Here is a 22,085-nt window from a genome sequence, read left to right as displayed (position 1 = left end):
GGAAGGAAGGGGGCAGGGCACAGCCACTGAAACAATGACACAGCCATTGAGGATATGATATAAACTGGTTAGAACTTGCTAGGCCCAAGATTTGACTTCCCATAGACCTTGAGCCTCATTATACACTCACTGTAATACATTAGCATGCTAAATGACACACCCACCAGTGCCATGACAGTTCCAAGCGTGACCTAGAAGGACCAAAAAGTGGGTGGTGGCCCAATTCCTGAAAATTCCTGCCCTTTCCCCCAAACAGCTGGAATAATCCTCCCACTTGTTAGCCTATGAAATTACTCGGGCCGCTCTCACCTTCTGCCTATGGAATGTGTACCTCTCTGTATAAGCTAGCTTTCACTTTATTATTGCTCGCCCTTGAATTCTTTCGTGCGAGAAGCCAAGGACTCTCTTGAGACCTGGGATGTGACCATTCTCTTGTTCCCCCCTTCTCCTGCAACAATAGCTCAATGCTGCTATAGCTGCTATAGCTGGAAGGAGCTTGGACTAAGATGCAAAGATAGCGTAAGGGGTGAACAGAGAGAAGGGGCTGGACATAAAAAAGTGACAAAGCAGAACATAGATGCTCCAGAATCGTCTCCCAATAATCTCAGATACAAGTAGAGGTGCTAAGGCCTTGATGACATAGTCCCAGAAAGAATGGTTGTGTGTAATTTTGAAACCTAGCAGAACCCTGTGGGCCCTCCCGGGTATAAAAGCTTTTGTGTCTCCCCTTTCTTGTTCGTAGGAAAAAGTCTTCAGCCCCCTAGACATTCCATGAGTTCCAAAGGGCAGATTCAAATAGCTCCTAATTAGGGAAGTAAGGGAACGCAGTAACAAAGGAAAAGCAGTCAAGAAACAATAGTGCCGCGGTAAAGCAGGGTCCTGGTTCCTCCTCAAGGGATACACATAACAATATACCTTTGAGTTCTGTAGCAACTAAGGCCCCCACCCAAGCAGAGGATGGTAACTTCAGGCTGAGCAAAAGATTCCTGGACACCGCCCTGTTACCTCACCACCAATCAGAAGAAAGTCACATATCCTGCAGCCCTCACCCCAAATTTTACCTTTAAAAACTCTTCCCCCCAAACCATAAGGGAGCTCGCGTTTTTTAAGCACGAGCCACGTATTCTCCGTTCTTGGCCCTGCAATAAACCTCTCTCTGCTCCAAAGTCCAACATTTTGGTTTGCTTAGCACACGAATTTGTGTTCAACAATTTCTTCAAAAAATATTGGCACTGCATTGCTGATGCTCTGACAGCATCACAGTAGCTTTTGTATCCACTTATTTCATAGACCACAATTTCAAATTTCAACACTTGGTGTTTTCCGAACTGGCCTGAAACAAAAAACCTCGACAGTGAATTCACACTTTGACCCGCACTCACCTGCTAAGTCTGAGCTCACAAGCTGAGATGCAGGGACTTGTCATGGGCCCTTCTATTACCCAAGCTTCGCGGGCCATCCTCCTGTTCACTTTGGGGGGAGAGGGGGAGTGTTCTCCGCTGTACGGACACCTGAAATTCCTCTGACATGGCCGCGCTCATTGGGAGTTTCTTTCTTGACCGCTGAAGTGGACGGCGCCCGCGCCACGTTTGCCTTGTATAAGCTCGAGCCTCTGAAACTCTATGTAGCTTGTGCAGTGTTGTTCGCAACTCTTCCAGCCTCGCCACACAGGGGATGAAGTATCAGGTGAGGGAACAGTTCAGGGGCCTTTTACTGGTCTCGAGCCATCCGGATTAGTGGCGCAGAAACAGCCATCTCTGTTCTGAATAATAAATACTCAAAGATGGCTGCCCCCAGGGAGGCGAGGCGCAGAGGGCGCGGACACATTACCGTCTAAGGAGAAGCCGGAAGTCCAATTGTCCGTGCTGCGTAGAAAAGTTTCAGTCCCTCATCGGCCGCCGTAGTTCGGTGCCGAAGCTGGCTTTAAAGAACTCGAAATGAAAGGATTCACAAGTGTAGCCGCTAGGAGATCGGAGTGGGATCAAGAGGAAATCATGTCAGTGTGTGACTCTCTCCGTGGGATAGGTTAAGGGGTGAGAAAGGATCTGTGGGCGTCCGTGTAGGTAGGAGCCGCAGAGTCCGCGGGGAGAGCTGGTGGTCTGGCACCGTGGGTCTGAAGTTGGGATGCCTTTGCTGTCGGGCATGGGGGAGTTCTCGTGGTCGTGCATTAAAGGCCCATAGAAATCAAGGACTCAGAGTCCTGAGGTCAGAGTTTGGGCTCTTTGCAGTTCACTTTGTTAGTAGGGCTCAGTAATTGGGAACGGGAAGGGGGTTGGTATTTGTCAATGTAAACGGTGTTTGAATTAATTTGGCGCTCAGTGACGGAGTAGCCAGGGGTGAGATAGACCAGATGAACGCTACAATTCCCTTCAGTCCTTGAAGCCCACTTTCCTCTCCAAGGACTGCTTTGGAAGTCTCCTTAGGGTCCTACATCACCTTCTCCTTTCGTCCCCACAGATACGAAATTTAGGGAGATCAAGCATTAAGCAAATCTAAAGTGGTAAACTTCCTAAGATGAGGTTTCTTTCCTCCTTACTGAGAGTTTACTTGGATATTTCTTTTCAGATTCTTTTTGACACCAGTAAAATAACCCTTCTGGTCCGTCAAATTCTGTTTCCCAACTTTTATTCAAATGTTAGTATATTTCAATTTTTGTCTTTTTATTTTCTCTTAATTTTCATAATTCAGATAAACTATGGAAACTGGTGTAATTTGCCTCTTTTTAAAAAGTTAATTTCATATTTTAAACATTTCCATAATACAAATTCTCTTAGTTATTACTTTTAGGATTACATTAGGATTTGGTATTTACCCGAGTGTTTGTTTCTCTGACCCACATCTCCTTCCTGGATTTTTGCCTTTGTTGCAATTGAAATTAGGTTCTTTTTTTTTTTTCCTTCTAATTTTTATCTCCTTTCAATTTCTTTAACATAGTAAAACAATTTTAAAATATATTATTAAATACTATTTTTTTGGTTACTACACTGAAATTTTATGATTACTAATAGCTTTTTCCAACTCAACAGTTCATTATGAAATTAAGAACTCAACATTTTATTATGAAAAATTCCAAACATAGCAAAGTTGAATGAATTTTACAGTACACATGTACTATACCCACCACTTAGATTGTACAATTAACATTTTACTATATTTGCTCTGTCAGTTATCTATCCATCCCTCCACTCATTAATTCATCTTGTTTTTCTTTTTCTTTTTGATTACTTTTATTTATTTTTCTGGCCTCACCAGGCGGCATGCGGGATCTTAGTTCCCCGACCAGGGATGGAACCTGTGCCCCCTTCAGTGGAGTCTTACCCACTGGACCACCAGGGAAGTCCCTCTTTCATTTTTAAAAAAAATTTTGATGCATTTCAAAGTAAGCTGCAGACATCAATATACTTTCCCCTAATACTTAAGCATTTCTATCAACTACAGTTCTTCCAATAGCTTAATTAATTCCTTTATATTTTCCAAGTGAATGATGATCTGAGCATTTCCAAATAATATTGTCCCAGTGACAAATGTATGGATTTGCAAATGAAATGAATCTGGCTTTTAAAAATCTGGATTCTTGCTCTTACTGATGACTTGGGTGAATAACTGTGATAGTGTGATTTTCAATAAGAAATATTTGGTCTTGGTCCCGTTTCTGGCACAGAGCTCCTAAAACCTTTGGACTTTTCAAAGTTTTGAGAGTGATTTTGGTCTCTTGTTATGTTAATGAAGTGACTTTTGGAATGCACCTAAGGATGGGGCTAGTTGTCTGTACTGCCAACCATGTGATTAGAGGGTTGGAACTTTCAGTCCCACTCCCTGACCTCTTGGGAGGAGAAACGGCTGGAGATTGAATCAACCACCAATGGCCAGCCAGTTACTCAATCATGCCTATATAATGAAGCCTCTTTAAAAACCTAAAAGGAAGGGATTCAGAGAGCTTCCGGTTGGTGAACTCGTGGGGGTGCTGGGAGAGTGGCTCTCCTGGAGAAGGCATGGAAACTCCACACCCTTTCCTCATGCCTTCCCCACTGCATCTCTTCCATCCGGTTGTTCCTGAGTTATATTCTTTTATAATAAACCGGTAATCTAGTATGTAAAATATTTGAGTTCTTGAGCCACTCTAGCAAGTTAATTGAACCTGAGGAGAAGATCTTGGGAACCTGTGATTTATAGCCAGTTGGTCAGAAGTACAGGTAATAATCTGGACTTGAGAATGGCATCTTATGTGATGGTGGGTGGGTGAAGGGGGGGTGGGAGGGCAGTCTTGTGGGACTGAACCCTTAACCTGTGGGATCTGATGCTATCTCTGGGCAGATAGTGTCAGAACTGAACTGAAGTAGGATGCCCAGCAGGTGTCAGGAGAATTGCTTCGTGGTATGGGGGGGACCCCCTTCCCTCCACCACAATTTGGAATCAGGTCCAGAACACTTATTTAGTTACTGAACCTGAGTCTTCTTCTTCATTTGTGCAAACAAAAGTTTAGTCCCTCTCTCAAGTTTGCTGAGAATTAAGGGAATTAAAATATATAAAATTGTGATGGTTAGTGGCACATACATGGTAGAAATAAACAGCTGCTATTTTTCTGTGTTTGTACTTTCATACTTTGTAAAATTTATCACTCATGTCATTTACTCATTTTTTTGTAATGAAAACTTAAAAGACCATATACTTACAGTAATAATTAGGCAACAATAATTTTATATTCTATTACACATATTTTACATACTTGTGCAAAGATAATTAAGAAAATAAAATGACCTATCTAATAATATCTAGGTATAATCACATTAACTTTTTGGTATCGGTATTTTTTGGTATGTCTGTATAAATATATGCACACAAAAATGTCACCTGCCATTCCAGTAAACAAGGAATGTTGCCCACCATCAGCCACTGCATCAGCACACCCCCACCCCAACCATGGTGCACCCAGAGGGGAATTCAGGATGGGGAAAAACAGGATACTGGCCCTAGATTGTTAAGATGCATATCTAAGGAATAATTTCAACGAGCCCAGACTCTTGCATCTTCCCATACATAGAAAAACACTAAAATCATTAACTTGAGATACGGTTTTTTTGTGATTAGCAGTTATCTTTTCACATTCAACTACATATTTCTTTTTCAGCAAAAACTTATGTATATGTCCTGGGTCCTCCTTACCTTACCTCAGCAGTTCCTCAGCTACTGAGAGGTTGCCTCCCAGGCTGTAGTCCCCGTAAGGTCTTTGAATAACACATAATTCTCAACTTTTAGGTTGTGCATTTTTCTTCAGACATATGTTTTACACATTTTGTATTATGGCAGAAAAACATTTATGCTACATATAACTTTGAGTTACATATTTTTTCACTACATATAGAATGTTTTAAAATAGCTGCACAGTATTCCATTGAAAGTTTATACTAATCAGTTAATCCTCTATCACTGCATCTATATGATGCTTTATGTATATATTTATGTATAAATATATAAATATAAATATATGTATACATTTATGTATAAATATATATACACACATTTATAGGAATATGTATCTTTGCATGCTTATGCCATTATTTCCTTTGCAGAAATTTCTAGAAGTAAAATTTTTGGTTACCAGTGATAACTATTTTGAAATTTTCAGTATACAGTGTTAAAATATTCCACTAAAATGTTCCGCCATGTAACAGACATCAATTTTCTTTTATATAATTCTATCAATTTCTTTTTGTGGTAAAACACACTTAACATAAGATTTATCGTTTTAACCATTTTAAAGTGTATAATTCAGTGACATTAAGTACAGTCACAACATTGTACAAACATCACCACTATCTAGTTGTAGAACTGTTTTGTCATCCCAGATGGAAACTATGCATCCATTAAGTACTCACTTCCCATTCCTGTCTCCCCCACCAGTCCCTGGCAAGCACTAAATGCCTTTTTGTCTCTATGGATTTGCCTATTCTGGACATTTCATATTAATGGAATCATATAATATGTCACCTGTTACTTCTGACTTCTTTCATGTAGCATACTGTTTTCAAGGTTCATGTTGTAGCTCCTTTGAGTACTTTATTCCTTTTTATGGCTAATATCTCACTTTATGGATTTTGTTTATTCATTCATCTGTTGATAGACACCCCATTTTGTTTATTCATTCATCTGTTGATAGACATTTGGGTTGTTTCCACCTTTTGGCTATCATGAGTAGAGCAGCTCCGAAATTTGAGTACAAGTTTTAATACCTGTTTTCAGTTCTACTGGGCATATACCTAAGAGCAGAATTGCTAAGTCAATAGTAATTCTGTATTTAACTTTTTGGGTAACCGCCAAACCGTACTCCACAGAGGCTGCACCATTTTACATTGCTGTATGAGGAATCTAATTCTCCACATCCTTGCTAAAACTTATTATTTTATTTATTTTTATGGCCATGCTGATGGGTATGAAGTGGTAAAGTGGTATCTCATTGTGGTTTTGATTTCTATTTCCCTAATGACAAATGATGAGGAACATCTTTTTATGTGCCATCTTTATACGTTCTTTGGAGAAATGTCTATTCAAGTCTCTTTGTCCACTGTTTAAATTGTCTTTTTGTTATTGAATTGTAATTGTTCTTTATATATTCTGCTCACTAGACCCTTAATCAGTTATATTATTTGCAAATATTTTCTCCCATTCTGTGGGTTTCCTTTTCACTCTCTTGGTAGCATCTTATACAGACTACTTTTAAATTTTGATGAAGTCTAGGCGCTTCCCTAGTGGTGCAGTGGTTAAGAATCTGCCTGCCAACGCAGGGGACACGGGTTCCAGCCCTGGTCCGGGAAGATCCCATATGCCGCGGAGCAACTAAGCCCATGTGCCACAACTACTGAGCCTGCGCTCTAAGGCCGTGAGCCACAACTACTGAAGCCCACGCACCTAGAGCCCGTGCTCCCCAACAAGAGAAGCCACCGCAGTGAGAAGCTGGTACACCACAACAAAGAGTAGCCCCCACTCGCCACAACTAGAGAAAGCCAACACGCAACAACAAAGACCCAATGCAGCCAAAAATAAATAAAATAAATTAAAAAAATTTTTTTGACGAAGGCTTATTTTGTTTTGTTCTTTGTATTTTTTGGTGTCATATCTAAGGCTCTGTTGCCAAATTTGAGGTCAGGTTGATTTATGCCTCGGTTTTCATCTAAGAGTTTAATAGTTTTACCCCCTACATTTTTCTTTTGGCACTTTGACTTAAGAAGGCACTGCCTTTTTTTTCTTTCTTTTCTTTTTATCAATTTATTTATTTTTGGCTTTCCCTAGTTGGGGCGAGAGGGGGCTACTCTTTGTTGCAGTGTGTGGGCTTCTCATGGTGGTGGCTTCTCTTGTTGTGGAACACAGGCTCTAGGTGCGTGGGCTCCAGTAGTTGTGGCATGCAGGCTCAGTAGTTGTGGCATCTGGGCTCTAGAGGGCAGGCTCAGTAGTTGTGGTGCGTGGGCTTAGTTGCTCTGTGGCACGTGGGATCTTCCCGGACCAGGGCTCAAACCTGTGTCCCCTGTATTGACAAGTGGATTCTTAACCACTGCACCACCAGGGAAGTCCCAGGAAGGCACTGCCTTCTGATTTCCGTGGTTTCTGATAGAAATCAGCTGTTCATCTTATTTCATATCCATTGCATATGACAGTTGGTTCTTGCTGCTTTGAAGATTCTCTATCATTGGCTTTTGATAGTTTGAACTTTATGTGTCTCACTGTGAACTCTTTGAGTTTAAAAAAGAAAAGAAAGTGATTTTAAGTTCTTTACATATTGGCTCTGTTTGGGGCAATCCTTCAAACTTAGCCAGGCCATTTATAACAGTGCCTTAGGCTTCTTTTCCTGCTTCTGCTGAGCCTGAGTACCAGACAGAGGTGAAAGCTCATGTTCTTCTCCGTGTGTCTATTGTATGCAGGCCTCTTGTGTCAGTCCTTTAGGGAACCCACAAATCGGTCAAAACAAACAATTCCTTGGGGACAAGATTTACTTTGCTCCCTACAGGTCCAGGTATCCATCCACACCACGAATACAGGCTGCTGCTCTGCCACAATGGCTGTGAGGGCAAGGCTAATTTAGAATGCCATAAAAAGTCTCCTGTTCCAGTGACCTTTCTCCTGGTCAGGTGTTCACTTTGTCTCTGTAAACCATTGACTGTCTTCCAGAGTTCCAGTAAGGTTGATTCTGACAGTTTTTGTCAGTTTTTTTAGTGCTGAGGAATCCCCTGGAGGTCTCTACTCCACCATTTTTGCTAATGTCACTCTACGATGCTGTCAATTTTTACATATAGATTGTATAACTGGTCAGTTAACTTAATACTCTTATTTTTGGTGTTCACTAAAATTGACCTCCATCTCTTATGTTATTAATTTTTTTTTTAATGTTAGTAATTCTTACTTGATTCTTTTATCAGACTGCATTGGGAGTGTTTCCAGAACAGTGGTGAAAAATAATGGTATTGTTGCACTAGCACGTGCGTGAACACGCAAACACACGCACACACACACACAAACCCACCCGTCCTTTTAATGAGTGCTTTTATCTCTGGCTTTCAGCTGGACATATGTGGGATTTATTCAGTTTTGTTTTTTTATTATGGTTCTTTTTCTTTTTGAAAGATATACATATACATATACATGTAAGTCATATCATCTTCTATTTCTCCCCTTCTCTTCCCATGGATAACTGCTATCTTGTTATATATTATGCATATTTTCATACTTTTACTAGATGTGTATGTAGCCACAAACAACACATACTCTTGTTTTGTGTTTTAGAAACAGATGAAGATGGTAGTATATTGTATGTATTTAAAAAGAAAACTATAGGTCGTGTTTTGTTTTTTCATGCTAAGGCAGTAATGAATTCCTGACCTACCCAGGGCTGAAATTTGAAATAGATGTTGGTTTGTTTTTTGTGTTTTTTTTTTTTTTGCTGTACGCGGGCCTCTCACTCTTGTGGCCTCTCCCGTTGCGGAGCACAGGTTCCGGACGCACAGGCTCAGTGGCCATGGCTCACGGACCTAGCCGCTCCACGGCACGTGGGATCCTCCCGGACCAGGGCACGAACCCGTGTCCCCTGCATCGGCAGGCGGACTCTCAAGCACTGCGCCACCAGGGAAGCCCTAGATGTTGGATTTTTATGAATTATTTTTCTCAGCATCGATTTTGGCAATCATGTGACTTTTCTAATCTATTAGTATATTGTAGCAGACACTCTTGGTTCCTTGCTGTGCAGAGTTGACGTAGCTAACCTGAGACTTCTCCTTGGAAAGGCCTGCTGACAAGATGCCTTCCCTGGCATCTGGGAACTTAGATTTTGGGAGGGTTCCCACTCTTCCCTATCAAGAGTGACTCACTGTGCCAAGACTCTTCTTTTAAACAATATGGTTTCTCTTGAACACGTGTTTTCCTCTGGGATTCTGGAATTTTGGTATGTACTAGGAATAGCCCCCCATAAAAGCCATGGGCACTGAGTCTCTAATAGGCTAACACATTTCACATGAGTTATTACAACTTGTTGCTGGGGAAGTGAGCATATCCTCTGTGACTTCATGGAGATAGGACTCTTGGAAGCTTGTGCCTCATTTTCCCCCAGACTTTGCCACACCTTTTCCCTTTGCTGATTTTGCCTTGTATACTTTCATGGTAATAAATCAGTTATGTGCTAAATCTTGGGAGTCCTAAGGAATCACTGAATCTGGGCGTCATCTTAGGGACCTCCAGCACACCTGCCAAACGTCCATTCACTTCCTTCTCCTTTTCTGCCAGATTCTCCAGACGTTCCTTGGCTTGTGGCAGCATAACTGATGTCTGCTTCTGTCTTCACATGGTCTCATCTTCCCTGTGTGATTCTTCTCAGTGTGTCTGGTATAAGGACATTCATTGGATTTTAGGGCCTACCTGGATAATCCTGGATGTTCTCATCTTGAGATCCCTATAATTACATCTGCAAAGACCCTTTTACCAAATCAGATCACATTCACATGTTCATGGGGTTAAGATGTGAACATATCTTTGGGGGGGGGGTGGCACCATTCAACGCACTACAAAGGAGTATGTGGACACGTGATTTTAAGGGGAAAAAATGTCCAGAGCCTCACTTCTATAGGTCTTCTTTCCCAAAACTGATCTGTGTGAGAAGTCTTCTGCCATTATTCTGCCAGGCTTTGTGCTGTGCTGGTTTTCCTTTCCCATATCCCCTTTCTCATTCATGATACTTATACTTCACAGAAGAAGGGCATGCCTCTCCCCATTTAGATTATTATGTTTTACTGCCTCAGGGGCATCAAATAAAGGGACAGTTAGAAGCACTGGCCTTGACTTAAGGTGGGTGAACAGCAGCAGTGAAAGCATCTGGGCCCAGAGGCAATATATCACCCAAATGAACTTACTCTTCACTCCACAGGTCCTGGCTTCGAGGAGCAAGGGAAATCAAGTAAAGAATGAGGAGGAGGTTCCTGGAGTTGTATATGGTCATTTCGTGGGACATCTGTTACCTGAGACTGAGATTTTGGAACAGAAACTTAGGGTAGATCCAGAAGAGACTAAAAACAACATCCTAGTTACTTGGCATTTCCCAAAACAAGAAAATGATGAAGGCTCAGGTGACTTTTGGTTTGTTTTATTCTTGATTCCCTCATGGATTTCCAGAAGGCTGAAAAAAAAAAAAGCAGTCCAATTAAATGAAAAGTATAAATTGGGAAAAAATGGGCTCTGGGGAGAAATAAACTACCTTCAAAATCACGATGAAGTAGAATCAGGTATATATTGTTCGTAGACTTCGTACTACATGACCAATGTTGGTATATAATGTATGACTCAGCAGGTCCCTCCTGGTTACATAAACCATCAACTTGCATGTAATGTGTCAGCCACTGCAACCAGAGAATCATGATAAGTTATTTGATATGCATTGAATCTGAGGAGAAGGCAGATCATTTCCTCAGGAGATGTCACTATTTCATGGTACTTAAGTCTTGGGAAATTTCTTTGATGGTTTCTTTCTAGAGGTGATAACATTCATTGTGTTCATAGCATTCTTCTAATATTGATAGATATACAAGCAGGTTGTGTATGGCTGTTTCTTATACGATTATTCTGAGTCATCTGCTGGACTAGACCAAGTAGAATTCAGTGCACACAGTTTTTCAAAAGACCACAGCTTGGTGACTTATATACCCACAATTGTTTTGGGCTGGTTTTATCCTTGAATAAAACCTAAAGTGCCCAGGAAAATGGAAGGTTTGCACAGTTATCAAAGGACATCTGTGAACAGGTTGTAGAATGGGTGCTTCAGTACAGATTTGGCCACAGGGAGTTATAAATTCTTGTTTGGTAATGGCTTGGGTTTTTGAGATCCACAGAGTTTGCTTTAGAACTTTACCTTATCTCAGAAAATACAGAGCCCTTCCGTGTGTTCAAAATCTAGTTATTACTGTACTTTTCATGCCCAAAAAAGTTAAATATTTTGTGTAGATAGGAAAGAGCTAGATGTTGTTATATTTAATTGGAATAAAATTAGTGAACTATATTGAAAAGAAGAACTCATCTAAATATTGAAACTAGCAAAATAATAATCATCAAATTGATGTTTGGTCAGTTTAAAGCAATTACATCTATTCGTGGTACTGCTACTGTGCCATTCAACGAGGTACCAATATTTTTGTGTGTGATGATGGTTATTATGTATTGACACTAAATTTAAATTCCCAAGTTGATAGAGCTTTAAAAATGAAATAATTGATCAAGTAATAAGGAAAATTTAACCAGAAAATGTTTGATTGCTTATAAAATTTTGATAAATTAAAGAGAATACCCCCCCAAGAATCTAGTTGTTACCTCCCACCTCCTTATTGCCTTTATTTATTTAATTGCCTTTATTTTAATTAAACAAATGGCTCATGTGGTATAATAATATATATATATTATATATATAGGAGTGTCTTTTTTAATCCATAACAAGCCCCTTTGAGCCATATGTGAGTTTATGCTAATAAGGTGACTCAGGATGGGCCCCTAGAGAGCTTCAGGATGGGAGCTGATCCCCAGAAAGACCAAGCCTTGATTGGAACTTCTGGCTCTACCCTCTGATCTCAGTAGACAGGAGAGGGGCTGGAGATTGAGCTCTATCACTAGTAGGCAGTGGTTTAATCAGTCATGCCTATGTAATGGAACGTCCATAAAAACCCCAACACTGTTCAGAGAGCTTCCAAGTAGGCAAACAGTCCACTTGCTGGGATGGTGACTCACCCCAACTCGACAGGGACAGAGGCCCTTGCACTCAGGACCCTTTTAGATTTGGCTCTATGAGCCTCTTCACGTGACCATTCATTTGTGTCCTTCATAATAAACTATAAGAGTAAGCATAATAATTTCCTGAGTTCTGTGAGTGGTTCTAGCAAATTATCAAACCTTAGCAGGGAAGTTATGGGAACCCCCAAATTTGTAGCTAAGTTGGACACAAGTGCAGGGAACCTGGAATCTGGGACTTTGGACTGGTGGCTGAAGTGAAGGCAGTCTTGTGGGACTGAGCTCTTTAGCCTGTGGAGCCTGATGGTAACTCTAAGTTGTTAGTGTCAGATTAGGATTGAATTCAAAGACCAAATGTTAGAACAAAAGATGCTCCTAATGCTTTTATCACTTAGGAGACTACAAGGGTTTTAGGAGCGCTAAGCCGGCAACCAGGGACAGAGAACATTATATATATTTTCTATTATTTCACACCTTCCATTTCAATAATGAGAGAAACACTCATCACATGGACTGTGTTGTTACAGGGCGCATGGACTGTGTTGTTACAGGGATCGCTGACACTGAAGGATGTGGCCGTGGACTTCACATGGGAGGAGTGGCAGCTCCTGGACCCTGATCAGAAGGACCTGTACAGGGATGTGATGCTGGAGAACTATAGCAACCTGGTGTCCGTAGGTGAGGATGGCTCCCCTGTGTCCCTTGGACGGTGCCTTTTCTTTCTTCAGCTTCTGAAAGTGTTGTTGTGTCTGTGGTGCTCTGAAGTGGGAGATTATCAGTCTCCTAACCCCGGCCCCAGATGAGAAGGTATAATCTCCCGCGTTTTAGAGACAAGCCTTTAATTTCCAAACAGGAAGACTGTGCAGTCCCTAAAGTGTACCATTCTCATAGCATCACAGATCCCTAGTGCCATTTGATGAGCCTAAGTCTTCTGTTATTTCCCACGAACAGGGTATCAAGTTAACCTGATATACTCTCCAAGTTGGAACAAGAAGAACCACCATGGACCTTAGAAGATGAAGTTCACAGTCACCCCCATCCAGGTAAGTGAGAGAGAACCAGCAAGAGGGGGAAGGCTGTGGAAATCACTTTCTAGTCCTTTAGAGAAGGCATCCCAGTGGTGAGGGTGTCTGAGGATACAGAAACAGCCTCCATGTATCCCTTTCCTCATGAGAGCTCTTTTTCTGTGCAAGAACTTAGAGGAAAGTATACCACTTTATCTCATCTTGGAATTAATCCCTGTTTATTTCTTCTTAGATGTCAACTTTCCCCCTCCTAGGATTATTCTTGCTTGGTTTTTCAAATCCTCCCATTCTTCACTTGTTAGAGTATGATTTTATTTTCCTTTCACATCTCTTGGTATGAAATTCCTCCTTCCGTGTCTCTCTTCTAAGACAAAACTTTAAATTCATCATTGTCTTCTGACTCATACACCTTCCTGCTCCATTGTGAAATATTTATTTCCCTTTACGACATCCAACTGCATCTCAGGTGCTTTACTCTTGTAGTAATGTGGTCTCTTAATGTGTATTCATCTGCTTGCTTGACTTTTCTTTTTACCCCCTCTGAGATTCTTCAAATGTTCTGTTGTCATCCCTCTGCTCTGTCTCATAGGCTATAAAACCTTACTTTATTCAAGTGTGTTAAGCTCTTTGTGGAGACTTGCAATTGACATGTCCCTTAACACTGTCTAATATACCTGCTGGTACCATATATTTTAACCTGTCTCCATGGCAATTCCCAATGAGTTCACTCTTTTTGTGTGAGAAACTAGAACCATCTTCCCTCCCAGAAAATCCCTTTCCAATATCCTCTTTTAAACTGAGATTCTCTTGTACTTCTGTACATCTTAAATCCTGGCATTACCTTGAATCTTCTCTACCCTCTGGGCTCCTATATTTAATGCCTCTGCTGTTCCTGTTCTTTGTGTAATTAGCAAAGACGTTTCTAAAATTTCTCATTCTCATTTCCTAGCCTAAACGAAATCATAAACCTCATGCCCACCTTACTGTAGTTCCTTTTTATATTTGTTAATTAATCATTCTCTTAGTTAAACTTTAGATTTTGTTGCTGGATTCTTTTCCCTAAAGCTATCCTTTTCCTCCTCATAGTCTGATGGCATTAAGTCCCAGTTGACCATATTACTATGACACAGAAATTTCTCTTCTATCAAACACCTAAGTCCCCACTCTGAAAGAGGAGGCAGAAATTTAACAAAAATAAGAGTTTCAGTTTTATAAGATGAAATTAATGGAGAGAGATAGTGGTGATGGTTATACACCATGGTGAATGCATTTTAATACACTGAACTGTACACTCAGAAATGATTAAGATGGTAAATTTTGTGTTATGTGTAATTTATCACAATAAAAATAAATGGGAAAAAATACACAGATACTATGTCTGGTGATGAAAACAACTGTAAACACCAAACCACCAGCATGGAAAATGACTGGAGATGAGGTCAGTGAGGTCATAACTGGGGGTTTGCAATAGGTCAGTTGGTCACATAGGGCCTTGTCATACATTTCAAACCCTTGATTTTCCTCCTAATGAGAAAACCTTTAGAAGGATTAGGGTATAGCAGTGACGGGATATAATTTATGTTTTAGAGGTATCACTTTAGCTATCAGTAGAAAATAGACTGGAATAGGCAGGTGTTGAAGCAGAAAACCAGATGTGAGACCTGGTTGTTGGTGACCTCAACCCAGCTTGAGGATAGTATGAGAAGATTCTGGAACAATAAAGAATGAATTTGCCACTTAAGTAGGTATGGGGTATGTTTGTTTCCTAGGTAACAAATTACCACAAACTGTGTGACTTGAAACAACAGAAATGTATTCTCACAGTTTTAGATGCTAGAATTTGAAAATCAAGGTATTGGTAGAGCCATGCTCCCTTTCAAAGATCTAGGAATGAATCCTTTCTTGTCTATTCCTCGCTTCTGGTAGTGGCCAGAAATCTTTGATGTTCCTTAGATTGTAGACACGTCATTCCAGTCTTTGCCTCTGTTATTACATGACCTTCTCCCTGTATGTCTCTGTGTGTCTGTAGCCAAATCTCCCTCTCCTTAGAAGGACCCCAGTCATTGGATTAGGGTTCACTCCAATCCATTTTGACCTCGTCTTAACTTGATTACACATGCAAAGACCCTGATTCCAAATAGGGTCACATTCATAGCTACTAGAGGTTAGGGTTTAAACATCTCTTTGGGGGACATATTCAACCCACAATATGGAGTGTGAGAGGGGAAAAAAACAGACGGAAGATGATGCTAAGTATTTTTGATAGAAGAGACTAAATTTAGTGGGAAACAAAGAAATGTCTTTCAGAGCAAAGATTTTATAAGCAAAGCTAGGACAAATCTTCATGTAATATTTACAAATTAAGCTTTTTAATGTGTGAAATGTTTCTGCTATCATTGAAGGCTGTACAAAATTCAAGTAAATGGTAAATATAGAGACTATTTCAGAAATTTAGAAGAAAAGTAGCCTAAAGTGATATAGAGAGAATGAAGAGTGATAGTATCATAAAGTATCTTAGGTGAGAGAAATAGCTCAGTTTTGAATTAAGATGATAAGGAAACATGGCAAGAAACTTGAAACGTGCAAGGCCATGTGGGGACTGTCAAAAGATTGGCCTGAAACCAGCCATATGGAGACCAATGTTTGAAAGTATTTGTTGGGGAGCTAGTGGAGTGGAAACTTAGATACACTGGGTACATCATGGTAATGTAAACTTTTATCACCAGACTTACTGTTGTGACTTTTATGTGTTAATAATAAAGGAGGCATGGTGGAGGTTAGGTTTTGTATATTCTAACTCTAGATAGTCTTATTTTTAACCTCGGTGGCAGCATTATAGAAATAATAAGGTATAGCCAGATGTTCTAAGAAAAACTAAAGATAAAATTGTCACGTCTTGATTCAGCAGATTAATGCCAGCAGAGACATTACTGTATGATTAAGGAAGAAGACACTGTTGTTGGCAAGTTGAGAGATTAGTATATCAGGGACAATGAAATGGGAAAAATTCCACCATGACATCCATACAGGTACAGAATAGTGAAGAAGGTGAGTATCCCCATGTCTGGTGCAGCAGATCTGCTTCTAAAAAAGACTGTGCCTCACTAGCCTGTTGTTAAAGTCCGTCAGGATCATCATGTCCCTTTCTGTGGGAAGGTATGAGAATATGTCACAGCTCCATGCAAGGTTAGAATGTGAGATTGGTGCTTTGGGAAAGTGAATTTGATGATGGTCTACCTAATGAAGAATGGCATGTTTTATCAACAGGATGAGCACCCAAGAGTCTGTTAGAATTTTCTTGAAATCATGACCTATATGTCCAACATTCTGAGTTGCCTCTTTGATGTATATGTTCTAACACCCACATCTTCTTCTTTCTCTACCAGCGTGGTTATGTTAGGGTCTCTTCAGAGGGCTCTAGGAATCCCAAAACTCTATGTTGACTGACTAAAGCTTTCATCTGTGCCTTCATCTTTTTTCAGTCTTCATGTTTCTCAGAAAGTGATCTCTACAATACTCTGACCTTAAATAATATATATTTCTTTGTTTTGGGTTTTTTTGTTTTTGTTTTTTTTGTTTTGGCTGCACCGTGCAGCTTGCGGGATCTTAATTCCCCAACCAGGATTGAACCTGGGCCCATGGCAGTGAAAGTGCTGAGTCCTAATCACTGGACTGCCAGGGAAGTCCCCTTAAATAATATTTACATACTGATATTTCCACATTGCTATTTTCAGTCAAGTATCATCTGACTGGCTTTTCCGTGTCTGTGCTTGGATATTATCTCAAAGATGATATGTTTCAAAATGTACTTGGTTTCCCTCACATTCTGAACTTGGTTTCCCTCACATTCTGAAGTTCGGCGATATTCCTCATCTTGTTAAAAGGCACTACCCAACTACCCAATGGGTCAAGCCAAATACTCAGGCGTACACTTTGATTCCCTCTTTTGTTACCTCTCCTCACATCAAATCCATTAGTGAGTCTTGTTTATCCTTCCTTCCAAATAAATCCTGATATCTTCCACTTCTTCTTTCCTTTGCTTCCTCAAACCACTGTCACACTTGGAACTGCCTACTTTATTCCTTATCTTATTTGTTTATTGTTTCCCTTTCCACCCATAGAATATGGCTTCAGTGAAAGTAAAGAATTTTTACCCTGATGGCTGTTATCTTTTGGGTTGTTTGGTGTTTTACATTACTGTGTCTTTAACCATTTCCAAGAGACAGGAGTTAGTGTTTAATGGATACAGAGTTTTTCAGTTGGGGAAGATGAAAAAGAACTAGAGATGAATGGTCGTGGTGGTTGTACAACAATGTGATTGTACTTAATGCCACACAAATATACACTTAAAAATGGTAAAAATTTATCATATATATTTAACAACAATTGTGAAAAGTTTTTCTTAAAAAACAGATAAGGTACTTTTATACTTGGAATTTCTTTTATATTTGATATCATAGGTTTTCCATTAAAGAGACAGCTCACCCCAAGGTATTTTTTTTAAGTCTTTATTGAATTTGTTACAATATTGCTTCTGTTTTATGTTTTGGTTTTATGGCCATGAGACATATCCCAGCTCTTTGATATCATAGGTTTTCCATTAAAGAGACAGCTCACCCCAAGGTATTTTTTTTAAGTCTTTATTGAATTTGTTACAATATTGCTTCTGTTTTATGTTTTGGTTTTATGGCCATGAGACATGCGGGATCCCAGCTCCCCAACAAGGCACCGAACCCACACCCCCTGCATTGGAAGGTGAAGTCTTAACCACTGGACCACCAGGGAAGTCCCCTGAGGTATTTTTGAAGCAGTTTTATTCCATATGATACTCATGGAAGGGTTAATTGTTCTCTTTCCTAGAAGCTGATAAAGTGGATGATCATATGCAGCCACACTGGCAAAACCAAAATATACTGAAGAGGTTGGAACAGTGTTATGAACAGAATGCATTTGAGAATATTATTTATCAGAGCAAAAGTTGTTTTCCTTTGAGGCCAAATCATGATGTATTTGATTTACATGGGAAAACTTTGAAATCATATTTAGATGTAATCAACCTGAGTACAAGCTGCAAAAAAATGGAGCCTGCTGAGTTTAATGGAGATGGGAGATCCTTTCTCCATGCTGATCATGAGCAAACTCATACTGAAATTAAACATCAGGACATACACAAAATAGAGAACACCCACGAATGTACTGAATGTGGGAAAGCCTTCCTCAAGAAGTCTCGGCTCAATGAACATAAGAGAATTCATACAGGAAATAAACCCCATGTATGCAGTGTATGTGCGAAAGCATTCTACAGAAAGTTCAAGCTAACTGAACACCAGAGAACTCATACAGGAGAGAAACCCTATGAATGTCCCGAATGTGGCAAAGCCTTCTTTAGGAAGGCAGAGCTCATTATACATCAGAGAAACAAAAGAGGAGAAAAACCCCATGTATGCAATGAGTGTGGGAAAGGTTTTTCCAGAAAATCACAGCTCATTCTGCACCAGAAAATTCATACAGGAGAGAAATCTTATATATGCAGTGAATGTGGAAAAGGTTTCATACAGAAGGGCAATCTTATTATACACCAACGAACTCACACTGGAGAGAAACCGTATGGATACACTGAATGTGGTAAGGCCTTTAGCCAGAAGGCATGCCTCATAGCACATCAGCAATTTCATACAGGAAAGACTCCATTTGTATGTACCGACTGTGGAAAATCTTGTTCACAGAAATCAGGACTCATTAAACATCAGAGAATTCACACAGGAGAGAAACCCTATGCATGCAGTGACTGTGGGAAAGCCTTCACTACAAAGACAATGCTCACTGTCCATCAAAGAACTCACATGGGAGAGAGGCCCTATGGATGCAATGAGTGTGGGAAAGCTTTCTCCCACATGTCATGCTTGGTTAAACATAAGAGGACACACACAAGAGAGAAACAAGTAGATTCAGTGAAGGTGGAATATCCTTCCACAAAGGGTCACAGCTTATTAGATACTAGTGAACTCATGCAGGGGGAAAACCCCGTTAATATGGTGACTGTGCAGATGCCTTCTGCAACCCGTCAGACATCATTAAACATCAGTGGGCTCCTAACAGATAGGAATGTAGTCCTTATGGAACAGCCAGATGCCAGAGGTGCACCCTCAGGAGATAACAGAGAGTTTGTGCAGGAGAGAAACTTCATGAATGCAATGAATGTGGTTATGCCTTCAGTAGTCAATTATATCTTATTTTATGTCACAAAACACACATAGGAAAAAACTGGTACATTCTATTTGGAAAAGCCTTGAGCAGTAATGTATAGCTGATTATATGGTTATGTATAAAAAGCAAACCTATGAAGGCAGAGATTAGGAAAGCTGTGTTTTGGAAGATAGACCCTATTATCAGTGATTACCAAGGTCATCAGTGAGCTTATAGTGTGTAAAAATATGACAGTGGTAAAGTCCTTCCCTCAATAGGTGTCATTACATACTGGAGAGAAACTTGGAAGGCAGTGAATGTGGCAGGGTTTTCTGCCCCATCCATTAGCTGATGAAATCATATACAAATAAAACACCGTGAACACACTAATTGTGGAATATCTTACTAAAGTTCTTGTGAAGCAAAGCCTGTGAAAATGAGAAACATTCGAGAGCTTTATGTACCAATTCCCACTTCATAATACATTACACAATATACCTGATGTACATTTTTGGACAGGAAACCTTGAACCATATTCCTAGTTACTATGCTTATGACTCCATAATTTTAAGGAGAAAGACAGTCTACCCAACATCACTGGTTAAGGTTATCACGTTATACTCATTTCTCCTAATTGTGGATTCTTTTTCTTTTTTAAAAAAAAATTATCTTCAATGCCCACCCAATATATGATTAGCTGCTGCATTTCTTAGGCTCTAAATTTATTTAAATATTATTTCAGACAACTTAATTCCCTCACAACAGAAATAAGTATTAAATTCACAAATGTAACTTAATGTCCTTGGATGAGCTTAAGTTCAATTTATAAATAAGATTAAGCATTATACCATAAAGGTCACTATAAATGTGATTTTTAAAATTTTCTAGACTTGAAAAGGTAGTGAAATCAGGTTTGCAAAATGAACTGAAAGCCCAAGGACAATTAGTAATTTAAACCTATAAATTAACAAAATACATTCCAACATAACTCTTGGTAGTTTTTTTCCTGAAAACATGAAAATAAAATGGGCAATTTGAACACAAATTAAGATGACTCTTGCTTCCATCCTAGCTCTCTCTTCTCTGATTATCCAAATTATTCTCAGAATCCTGGGGATATGAAAGTCTAAACTGGATAACTATTCAGCTGCATTCTTCCCTCTGGAGATAGCTCCCTGCCCAACCCTTCCTTTGCCTCATTGATGGAATGGATATAGATGTCAGGAAGAATGTTGGGGTGGTTCCATTTCCTCTCAACTAAGGGACTCTCGAGTCTCACATGTTTGAGTGTCACATGAGGAAGAGAAAAGTAGATCGTCATAGAATCAACTGTGGCCTGGTATCATACTTCACAGAGCTGGATCGACTGAATCAGATTGGGAATAGGTCAAGGAGCTCTGGAAGTGTGGGCTCAATCTGGTTCTAGACTGGAATACTATAGGCCTTTAACCAATCTGGCAAATATTTTCAGAATCTCTGTAATTCCTGAGCTGTAGCCAAGAGTAATGTCAGTAGGGACTGGCATAAAACTGATGTAGCATTAAGGTTCAGACCAAGTCTACTGCTGGAAAACTGGGATTTGAGGAAGAGCATGAGGTCAGGTCCCTTAGGGAGAAGCTAGGAGTGGAGGCATGTAAGTAGATGAGGTATCTTAATGGCACTGTAAATGATTTTAAAAAAACACACGATGTAAAAACTTAGAATTACTTGAAGAGAACATCTCAATTGTTTTCTTAAGGATTTTAATGTGGAATATATGAAGATCTTAGATCATGTATAAACATTATTATATCAGTTTCAATACAAAGCACAAATATAACAAATATCAAATAACAAATATCATCTTCCTGAGTCTGTGCTCAAATATAAGGTCTTGAATGTAAGTTATAGTCTGTAAAATTTAGACTGTAAGCTTCATGAAGAAGTAACAAGTACTTCTACTGTTTAGGGACCTTCTGTTAACCCCTATATACCAGATGTCTAGAATGCCTGACATAGAGTAGGCACTCATCGTTAATTGGCTGAGTCTCATCCAATAAGCAATCTGGTCTTGCTCAACTGAGATCTAAAGTAGGATCAGAAAGGACCAAACTGTTTCCAAGTAACTTTAATGTATCTCAAAACAAACCTCAAGGGCTTCCCTGGTGGCACAGTGGTTGAGAGTCCGCCTGCCGATGCAGGGGACGTGGGTCCGTGCCCCGGTCCGGGAAGATCCCACATGCTGTGGAGCGGCTGGGCCCGTGAGCCATGGCCACTGAGCCTGTGCGTCCAGAGCCTGCGCTCCGTGGCGGGAGAGGCCACAACAGTGAGAGGCCCACGTACCGCAAAAAACAAAAACAAAAACAAAAAAAAACAAACCTCAAGAATATTTACAGGAGTGCAAACACATTAATTAACCATGTTTGTCATCCAACCAAAAATTACCAAGCATGCGTAAAAGCCAGAAAATGTGACCAATATTGAGAAAAACCAATCAGAAGTGACCTGAAACTGACGATGCTAGATTGAGCAAACAAGGACAGTATGATAACTGTATAAACAGTTATAACTGTATTCCATTGGATCAAAAAGGCAGAGAAGGGCTTCCCTGGTGGCGCAGTGGTTGAGAGTCCGCCTGCCAATGTAGGG

The 22,085-nt window shown here is 40.0% G+C and overlaps 1 protein-coding gene across 1 annotated transcript in view; it reads left to right on the top strand.

Moving 5' to 3' along the window:
- Positions 1-10,466: 10,466 nt before the first annotated feature.
- The window catches only part of LOC103074436 (zinc finger protein 649-like), a 38,373-nt gene continuing 26,754 nt past the window's right edge, over positions 10,467-22,085 (top strand). Inside the window, 5 exon segments of the mRNA XM_082931299.1 lie at positions 10,467-10,601; positions 12,798-12,924; positions 13,018-13,024; positions 13,198-13,289; positions 18,132-19,213. Of these exon segments, the coding sequence (XP_082787425.1) occupies positions 10,467-10,601; positions 12,798-12,924; positions 13,018-13,024; positions 13,198-13,289; positions 18,132-19,213 (1,443 nt within the window).

The sequence above is a fragment of the Lipotes vexillifer genome, unplaced genomic scaffold (genome assembly GCF_000442215.2).
Source record: "Lipotes vexillifer unplaced genomic scaffold, Lipotes_vexillifer_v1.1 scaffold802, whole genome shotgun sequence".
Lineage (NCBI taxonomy): Eukaryota > Metazoa > Chordata > Mammalia > Artiodactyla > Lipotidae > Lipotes > Lipotes vexillifer.
This window is presented reverse-complemented; position numbering and strand designations above follow the sequence as displayed.